This window comes from Typopeltis vanoorti, chromosome 19 (assembly GCF_054136105.1).
Source record: "Typopeltis vanoorti isolate ZY-2024b chromosome 19, IOZ_Tvanoo_1.0, whole genome shotgun sequence".
NCBI classification, from domain to species: Eukaryota; Metazoa; Arthropoda; class Arachnida; order Uropygi; family Thelyphonidae; genus Typopeltis; species Typopeltis vanoorti.
In genome coordinates this window covers 22,825,658-22,836,655 of record NC_143567.1, presented here as the reverse complement: position 1 = coordinate 22,836,655, position 10,998 = coordinate 22,825,658, and the positions used below count along the sequence as shown (strand labels likewise).

At 31.5% G+C, this 10,998-nt stretch overlaps 1 protein-coding gene across 1 annotated transcript in view; it reads right to left on the bottom strand.

The window, feature by feature from the left end:
- Nucleotides 1–3,424: 3,424 nt before the first annotated feature.
- The window catches only part of Mettl14 (methyltransferase like 14), a 364,896-nt gene continuing 357,322 nt past the window's right edge, over nt 3,425–10,998 (bottom strand). The window contains exon 11 of the mRNA XM_090409120.1: nt 3,425–3,524. Within this exon, the coding sequence (XP_090265246.1) occupies nt 3,450–3,524 (75 nt within the window). The 3' untranslated portion in view covers nt 3,425–3,449. The remainder of the gene's footprint in view (nt 3,525–10,998) is intronic.

The window sequence follows — 10,998 nt, the reverse complement described above, 5'->3', positions numbered from 1 at the left end:
GAATAAAGAGTCTTAAAAAACAAACCTGTAAACCTTTTAGAAGCATACTCATCTGGTGTTATATTTAGATGAGCAGTGGTTGGAAGTCTTATTCGACTTTTGAAGGATTGCAGTGGTCGGCAGAACACAGTTAGAAACACATAGTGCTAAAGGAAATTGGAATTGGGTTGAGTTGTTTTGAATTAAGGAAGAAGCAACTGGCCTTAAATCCCTGCGTGTTTTTCCAATTCGGTTCGCTTGTTTTTCTGCAAGAAAAAACCAAGTTTCAGAGGGGAAAAACCTTTCATCCTCGTATGAGACAGGCTAACTCACCTTCAGGTTAAACGCAATGATAAAGGCGCTTGACATCCTTGATAAACGTAGGATGCTGAAGTCCTTTTCAGCAGTTTCATTAAATGAGCTGTAGAATTTTTCTCTTCTCGGTTTCTGCAGTTTTGATGAAAATAAGTTTAGGATGGAGGACTTTTTTTATACATTCACACCAAGTTTTTTTGTAGTCTTCCATTTTCCAGAGATGAGATGTTTCTTAAAGTTGATTTTTCTGATTTGGAATTTTCGAGTTGGTTCGAAAAAATGGCTCAACAATGCGATCATGCATGATCGCATTGTTGAGCCATTTTTTCCATGAGGAGACGACTACGAGAGTCGCATACCTAAATATGCTAGAGAAATTTGTGTTTCCCCAGATTGAGAATGTGTATATTTATGAAAATAAGTTTAGGATGGAGGACTTTTTTTTATACATTCACGCCAAGTTTTTTTGTAGTCTTCCATTTTCCAGAGATGAGATGTTTCTTAAAGTTGATTTTTCTGATTTGGAATTTTCGAGTTGGTTCGAAAAAATGGCTCAACAATGCGATCATGCATGATCGCATTGTTGAGCCATTTTTTCCATGAGGAGACGACTACGAGAGTGGCATACCTAAATATGCTAGAGAAATTTGTGTTTCCCCAGATTGAGAATGTGTATAGGGCCTCATTTTCCAACATGATGGAGCAACTCCACATTATGGTGACTGCGCGTATCCCACTGCTTTTGGCCACCGCGCAGTCCCGATTTGATTCCGATGGATTTCTTCTTTTGGGTATATTTATATTTGTGTATAAATAATTAAGTAAAAGAGTTATTTTCCCAAATGATTACTTTTTCCAATTGTTACATATGGCTATGTTCGTGTCCGAACAATTCATCGCGAGGAAAAATCAGCAAAATTCATCTCGCGAACTATTGATTGCAGAAAAAATTCGCTGAAAATGTTATTCGCTAGAAAATTGAAATGGTATTGCATTGATACCGATATGAAAAGTAAATGCAGTGAAGATAAATTTCGTAAAGGCGTAAACTTTTACTAACGCATAAACTGAACAAACTTTTTTGCCATCGCAATACATAAATGTCTTTTTACTGTATTCAGTGTTAAACAAAGCCACCTGTTTTCTGGCTTCTGCATTATAGCATCTGTTGAAGTGAAAGTTTCTTTAATGGTACATGGACATTTTCATTGTAGTCTTCGGACAAAACAGAAGTAGTAAAAATTTATCAATTCCTGAGTAAAAATGAATACTTTTCTGTGTTATAAGAAGTTGATTTACAACAAAATATTAGCATTTTTGAGATCTTCTATTATTGATAAGACATAAGAGCTGCTGACAGTAAAAAAATAAATAAATAAAATAAAAAAAAACCTAATGTATTGAGATTAACAAATTGTTCAATGCTAGCAATGTTGAGTTCTTTCCTCATATCGTTGTTTTTAATAGGATATTGCCATTGATGCCGTCTATTCACGCTTCTAATCTTTCTCTCTAAAATCTGCGGTCTCTAGACTGATAGTGTTTTTTTTTTTCTAAACCAGCTTTCAGATCCATAATTTTTTAAAACTGGTTCGAACACTGTCTTGTATACAGCTAGTTTTGAATAATTTCTCTAATGTTTTGAATAATTTCTCTAATTCCATAAAACTTTCTTCTTTTTCCTCCCTACCATACCAGTTTTGCTAATTCTGTTGTCTATTTCCATATTTAAAATTTAAATTTTGCCAACTTTACTAAAAATTGTGCCTAAATAGCTGAAATATTATACTTCTTCTGTAAGTTCTCCATTCAGGATGCAGTTCACATTTCGTCTTTTTATTGTTGATTTTCATACCAAATTTAATACAGCATTTATTCAGTTTATTTAGGCAAGCAGACTTATACTGGATTTATATGAGAGTATATATATATATATATACAAAATATTTTTTTTTTTCTTGTAGGATGCACATTACGATAATATCCAGTGCGTAACCATCGTAGATATGTTGAAAATATAATATGAAGGATATCATATACAGAATGATTCAAAATGTATGCTTATTTTGAAGAATTTCTAATGCTTACGCCCCTCTCCCCTCCTTATTCTCTCCTGCAATTCAATTACATAACCACTCTAAATTTCTACAGTTTCGAAAAAGTTTCCAGATAGTATTCAAAATCTATTACTTCATTTTACCATTTTGACAAAAGAAATAAGAGAATAATATTGTTGTACCGTGAAGATTCTAATTCTGTAATCTTTCTTTGCCATCTTAAATCAGCTGTTCTACTGTCTGCTGAAATTATTTGAAATTTTAGAAACACTATGCTATATTTTCAACGTGTAAAACTGCTTATATGCATACCACAAAAGAAAGTTCAGTAGAAAGTTCAGATTTTTGTTTCTTTTTCTTAAAATAATCTAAATATTTTTACTTCTACTTCAGATGCTGGTTGCTATTTCTGAAGTAATCTACGTCTTACAAATACTACGTCTTAGAAATATTTGATAGTAATCCTCTTAGCTGGAGGAAAAGGGTAAAGGCTTAGATTACTCTGGGTGCTACTGAGAAAGAAAAGAGGGGACACTTAGCCAGAAGGAACACTAAAGTGTCTCAAGCTGTATTGCGAATTAGATCAAGAATGTCGTGTTTTGTTTTCAATTGTTGATTAGTAGACATCCTAACATAGAAATAAATATAGACATTTCTTTCAAAGGCTGATACAGTATTTATGCTAAAATAAGTTCTTAATTTGTAATGATTACTTTCATTTTTATTATCGAAAAATTATAAATTATTTCTTTCAATTATCTTGAAAAAGAAGATTTGAATTGTTTTTGAAAGAAAAGGAACGTATGCATAATCTTATTTTTTGGTGGGGCGGGGGGTTATAGACTTATTCAATCTGCAGATATTTCAGAGAATTTATTTTATAAATCGGTCGCAAAACAACTGTTACAAACGTAAATCACTTGGGGAAACATGTCCAATCATTTTAATGTAAATAGTAGCAAAGGTTTAGCTACTTCAACAATGCCATGTATCTAAACTGGAAGAAAAAAATATTTATACAAGAGTAATAACGTCTAATAAATCTGCTGATGCTAGAACTCTTGCATAAATAATTTTTTTCTGACATATCTCTATTAGTTATAATGTAATCAATCTACAGATTTTTGCCCTCTTGTATTCTACCATCTTATGGGCAGCAATTTCTTCTTTGTACTACAAAAAAAAAAAAAAAATCAGATAACACAAGAAAAATATGTAATATTTTATTTTTCATTGGGTGAATTTACAATGTACTTTCTTTGTGTTTTGGAAGGAAAGTGTAAATGATTATTTTCTTACTATTTTTGCCATTATAACATCTGATACAATTAATATATCTGAACTAGCAGAAAATATATACATATCAATTTAAATCATAACCTTTAATTTCATTTTGTAATGACCAATTATACAGGGAAACCAAGAAGATCACAATATAAAGAAAATAAAGTAAAAAAATTAGTGATATGATTAAAGAATTTCATTTTATTCTCTATAAAGCAGAGTCGCTCAAGCACGTCCTTCAGGAAATCTGCGAAGTATTCTTCGAAACATGATTTTGAACAAAAATATAACATAACCTCCGCAGCCTGTTTTTTTCAAAAATAATTCAAATATTTCAAATAATTATCGTGAATTAATTTTTTTCGAGAACAAAGAAAATGTTTTGTGGAGTAAGCGATTAGAAAAAAATTAGCAAAAAAATAAAAATAAATAAAAATGAAATTAGTGTTCCAAGGTAAGGCGATATTTAAATGAAGAAACTATGCAAGAACCTTTATTTTGTCCGCGCATTAAAATTGCTTTGTACAATAAAAAGAGAAAATAAAAATAATTTCTATATTTTTAGTTTATCCAATATAACTAGGATTCAGTTATTACCCAGCATAGAACGAGGAACTGCATTCCTTGTTATACACAAATAAGATGCAGCTATGAGCGTGAGATAATCCGATTAACTGTTCTCTTCAGCGGGAGGGTTTATCACACCTTCTAATGGACATGCTGGCCGAATTGCACTTCTTATAACTTCAACAGATAGCATTCATCGTATCCTTGCGACACTTGCAGTTTAGTTCATAAGATAATATAGATAAAATTAGATTCAGTAATTTTTTATTAATATACGCATCTTATCTGGATAATATAAATATCAAACTGTACTTCCCTTGTTCATATGACCCACTAATTATTGATGACGTCATTTTCATTAATTATCGCTATGCAATAATGCGACAGGATAACCTGACTAATAATCTCGAAGAGGAGATTATAATCCTCTCTTTCCTTATAAGTAATCTCTCACCCAGTGTATTTTCTCTATTTTCAGCATTTTATTCTTACCAATTGGAAATAATGACTGAAACTTAATGTGTCTTGTTAAATTAAACAACTATCTTTTTTTTTTTCTATGTGATTATTTTTACAATCGTGTGCTCTGCCAGAGAAAGGTAATTTTTGTGACATTTCGGATTTTTATAAATTAGTTTTATTATTTATTTTAATTAAATAGGAAATTTAATTCAATAAATGTTTACATCGTACATTTAAAAGAATTTACTAGTTAAGTCCGAAATGACTTGTTAATAATTTAGTCTTAATCATTTATTTAAATAACAGATAACGAAAAAATTTTTCAGTGAAATTATTCCAATAAATCCATTTTCCTTCATGATACAAGCAAAATATCAAATCTGTGTGATTGTTCTTTAAAAAATTTTAACACGTTATTCTACTTTTAGTATATTTTTTAAAATAATCAGGATTACTGAATAACGTCATTGCAATTATTATGTTGATGTATAAATATTATATAATATGATAACGTAATTAATTTACATTATGGAATTGAAGATTATTGATAATCCTACTCAAGGAAAGCTTGTTACCGATTTGTATATTTTAAAATTATAAAATATTGTCATTTTTGAAACCTGAAACTATTCTAATCTAATGTAATCTGACCAACATAGTAAGCTATCAGGCACTTTGTACTGAAATATTTCAATGTACGATAAAAACAAAGATTTATAATTAAATACGTTAACTGGTCACTTGAACTTGATTATCGTTATGACAAAGATTTTCTTTCTATTCACATCTGAAGTAAAGTGACCCTGATGGAGAGAGCGAAAACAGGTCGTACGCAATAGAGTCAAATTAGCCAGAGAGCATTTCTGTTTCGAGTGTACTGTAGCCTCAATAGCTAGTATAGAATTAGAACATCAGGGAAAGGAATTTATCATAGAAACAGGAGTTATGCTTGGAGATCCGATATCTATCAAAGTATTTGAAAGTATATAAATAAATCTATACAAATCTTTGCAGGAAGTCGATATTCGTTTACTTGCCAATTATTTTGTTGATAATGGGGATGTTATTTCTTGTAGAGAAATATGACTGCATCCTGGTTGTTTAGATGGTTATGTATCTTGCAAGAAATTTGAGGTTTTCTTTAATATAACGGATATAACTTATCCTTGAATTCAGACCCGGCGCTAGTGTCTTTGCCGCCCGCATGCAATGTCTATCTAAGCGCCCGTGTAACGATCCAGGCGTGGGTGGTTCTTTTACAATAATAAAAATTAAAATTATTTGAAATTTCTTAACATGTTGAGAACATGTTGTTTCGCTAAATGTAACGAACCGGGGGTGTTTACTAGGCGGGATAATCATTAAAAACCCGAATATTCAAAAAATGCCCAAAAGTTAAATCAAATTTTGATAAAGCCACTTCACTTCACTTTAATCATTGAATATAATGATAGGGGGATTATAGCCTTCTCACCGACACGAATCGCTAACAAAATTAAAATGAATTTTAATTAAAGTTAAAATTTATTTGAACAAAAGTTGAAAAAATTCTTGCATTTTACTAAATTCTTAGTAAGTTGTAAAAATTTTTAATAATTTTTATAAGTGGAACTATCTTTTAGGAAAATAAAAGAAACTCAAGATAGATGAGAAAATAAGAAAAGAATTCAGAAATAATAATTAGTACATTTTATTAATATTAATATAAGTATTCAAAAAATAAAATCTTTACAGAATAACAGAAAATAAATTAAATTACATAAATATACTTGAAATTTTTTAATTAAAATTTTAGGGGTTTTGATTTCATATTCACCAAATTAGAAATAATTGGTCTTAACGTCTAATTCCACACATACATCATTTTCAATTGTTATTTGGCGTTAATAGCAATTGAAAATGATGTAGCCTTTTTTGTGACATACTTGTTCTTAAGTAGGTTTTAATCAATTTCAACTTGGAAAAGGAGCGTTCACCGCTCGCTACACTTACAGGTAAGGTTAATATTATTCTTAAAGCAATTGAAAAGTTAGGGAAAGATAAATTATTGAACACAATAAAATTAAGAATATCGAAAGGGTTTTGAATATTTAAATTATCCTTTCGAAAAATATCCCGGAAAGCACATAACTCGTCATATAGTTCTATTGCATTTACATATTTATTGTCGCCATCCATCAAGAGAATCTCTAAATCGTCACAATGTTTTCGTAAATCTTCGTTATTAATTTGTAGTAATCTATACAATAAACTGAAATTATCATATGTTTTTAGTTGTTCAAAACGTTCTATTAACGAACACATTGCAACGTCTAGAAGTGTATAAAACACATTCACTCTAAATTTATCTGCTGGCGATTGTGGCGTTTCGTCATGATGCTCGTAGTCAAATTGTCGTGTCTTCTTTCGTCATCGAACTTCCGTACCAGTTTTAAATTCTTATTCTCCATCCACCTCTTCACTCAGTTCTTTTGCCTTTTTTAGAACTTCTTTAAAATTTGTATCATAAACCTCTTCCTGTGGAATCTGATATAGCTGTAAAACTTAAAATGTTTTCCCTGATCTTGATAATTCCATTGTCACAGGAAACAAAGCGAATAATAATGGACATTTGTTCTGTTTTACTTGCATCAGGTGTGCAGTCTAAAATTATGGAATAATATTTAGATTTTCGAATTGATGATAAAATTGTATCCCTGATTGCATTACTTAAAGTTTCCAATATTTCATTTTGACTTACTTTACTCAAATAATGTACTCTATTGTTTCCTTGTAGGACCATTTCACCATGATTTTTCATAACGAGATCAAACTTCGCAAACAGTTCGACTAATTTTAAATAATTGCAGTTATTCCTTTCATATAATTTATCAGATGATCCGCAAAATGCTAAATTTTGGCTACCAAAGAATTTTATAACTTCAATCAAGCATTCTAAAACACTCCTCCATTGTTTCTTTTCCATTTCATACATGCTTTGAGTCTGGCAATCAATAGTAGTTTTGTTTTTTAAATTTTTATCAAGTTCCTTCCATTTTAAGAAATTTTTCATGTGAGCTAAACTAGTCTCATGTCTATGCAAAGTTTTACTTACATTTCTCCAATCGTTATAACCTTCTACAAGACTACTTGATTCAGTAGGTGCGAAAAGTTTGCAACAAACGCAAAAAACAGAATTTAAAGTTTCGGAATAAATGAGCCATGTTCTTGGCACGAGCTCCCCGTTTTCCATTTTTATATTATAATACTTGTCGCCAAATTTATGATCACATGTATATCTGGGATATATTTTATTTTTCTTTTGAACAGGCCCCATTTCAATTAAAACAACTCGTAATTTTTCATCAATATTCCGCAATTCACCTGGATCTTCTAAATTTACAGAGACTAACAATGTGTTAGTTTCGTGGTCAACTACAACTAAATCTTCTCCTAACAGTTTTTCACTTAAATCCTGCACCTTGTTATCTTATTCAACAGTTGTAATAGTACTTTCATTCAAACCGGATGATGTGCGTGGTTCGTCAACTCTGATTTCTGATGTATTGAGTTGGTTACAATCTGCATCAGAACATTTTAACAAATTTATTAAGAACCCCAGTTTGTTTCTTATTATCTACTTCTTCGCAGCATGACGCTTACGATTTTGTGCACCAGATAACTTTTTTTAATTTTTGATTCCATTTCTATTTTATACCCACAAGAATATATTACACAACACGACACAGAGACGAAACAATTGTCCACACTGCGCTACTTTCAGTAGCCTATTGAGATGCGTACTGTTATAAATCTACTGTTGCTATCATGTCATTACTACGACATTGTAAAATTTTATTATTATTTTAACTTGGTATATTTGTAATTTCTATTAATTACTTGTGATGTCTTTTTTCTTTCCTTTATACTTTATTCTCCGTTATTCTAATATAGCTGTGCATGCTTTCTCTCTCTCAGAATCTCTCTTGTTTATATTATTATGTGCTATGTTTACAAGAAAGTCAGATAAGATTTATTTACATTACTATGAAATGTACACGAATTTAAACATTAGGGAGATTGCTTTCTCTATCCTTCTATACAAACTCTTTAGCAAAATTTAGAACCTTTTTTCTTCAACTTTAAAATATTTTCTTTAACACAAAACGTTATCTACTCTCAGTTTACAAATTTTACTTATTAAACTCCAAGCTTACTTGCAAAGAGGTTACCTAAATATCTCTGTTAAGTTATCTTTACAAATTGATATCAACTTCTAACATGCCAATTCATTCTCTTAAAGACACTTCTTAACCTTATTAAACATATATCTTAAAAGTCTTTCTAATACAACTATAAGAGGAATTATATAAAAGTTTGAACTTACAAAAACTCTATCTCACAATAAGTCAAAAATCTTTCACTAAAAGTTCTATAAAGTTCTATGGCAATTCTTTCATCTCAGATCTTCATTTGGAATTTTGGCTTCGGCTATATCAATTGGGAATATAGCAGGACTCGTACAGTTCTGGAAAAATGTTATTCTCATACGGCGGAAAGAAAACCTTACGAGCGAAGGTACTTCGGGAAATTTGCCACACCTTTTCTCCTCTACTTGGGCTCGGCGAAAATGCCTGGATGACTGCCGTCTCAGTAGCTTGAATTGACGCCTCTAAGAAACTGAAAATGCTGCCTCCATGAAAAATGAAACTGTTGTCAACTGTCAATCAGGATCCCTCTGGACTGGAAACGTTTCTCTCTCTGCGGCGTTTGGGACTTCTCCTTTCAGCAATTTGAAAGCCCTGTCTGTGGCCTAGAAGTCGTATCTCTCTAGCAATGTCTCGAACCGAGAAGGTCCTTTCTGGAAGCAGAAAACTCCTCTCTCAACCAACGTCTGGGCCCGGGCAGCTTTAGCAATGTCTGGAACCGAGCTGCCTCCTCTTTGACAGCATCTGGAACCGGGAAGCCACTCCTCTCTCTCCGTGGATGTCTCTGGAACCAGGATTCCTCTATTTCTGCAGCAATCTTGAAGCCCCTTCTGTTTGCTTCAGTCACTTTTTATTGTACCTCCTCTGAGACCTTGCATGAAGTTTGGCAACCCCCAAAGAATCAGAATGATTCTTTCATCTTAAGTTACAAGTTCAGCATGCCTTTTGTTCTCCTCTGCTTTCTTTTAATTGTAAGTTGTCGGCCATCGGAAAGTTGTTTGAACCTTTCTGACTGACTTAGTAGTGTTTACACTTAGAGCCTGCAAGCTTTTCTCATACAAACAAATTTTTATTAACAATCTTTCTAATGCCGCCATGTAGATCTATTACATGCAGCTTCAGCGATATAAGTATTGCCTTTGTTTTTAACACTAACATATTCTTATTAAAGCAGTATATACAGTTAACTTCCAGAGTGTTATTTACAATAACATCTAAAACAACCTATATCACCGTTTCACTTTAGATTCTGGAGGCAATTTAGCCTGCTCACACTGCAAAATTGTAAACAACCAGCAATATACAATTTTTTAATTTTTATTCGGTGTATCCGACCTTATTTATTTTAATATTGATCATTCTAAGAATTTTTTGTTTTTATGATAAAAATTTTGTTTCTTAAAAATGAACTTATAACCTTGCCCTTCGTAGCGGCTCCCGCATGCCCGCTTCCGCCAGCCCTGCTTGAATTATCGAAGCAAAGTGATTGGCCTATAGTTATTGATATTTAATCTGCTACCGTTTTCAAATAGTAATCAGTGACTTGTGATACTACATTGGATCTTTCTCCAGTTGCAATATCTTTTATCATATCCACTATGATCATATCAATGTGAGAACCTCCACATTTAATGTGTTCTTAAAATGAACCATCTTCCTCAGTAACCGATATTATAATCACTTTCTCAACGATATCTTCGTTGATATAAAAAAGTCTCCCCACTAAATTAAAACTCTCCTTATTTATAATAAAAAATATATATGTGAAAAACAAAATATTTTCGAGAACAAGGAATTTTCCTCGTCAGAGGGAGTGCATTGCCTTATTTATTGAGAGAATAAACTAACTGCAAAAAAGTGCAATATATTGTTTCTAGAAAAAGGTTTTAAACCATCTCACTTTTTCGAAGAAAAGCATTCTCATGAAAAACTTGCTATACTTACTTTTATTAGATGAAGTGTTAAACGCAAACAAATAATCGAAATCTTGGTTTATAATGAAATCATATTAGATTTAGATTTTCATTGTTTACATATATTTATTTAGAATCACTTTCAGTCTAATCAAATATATTTTACTTTGCAGGTCATCTTTCTTCATTCAGTTTCCTCTAATCCTTAAGAGAAGAATCGTTGTGTGGATGTTT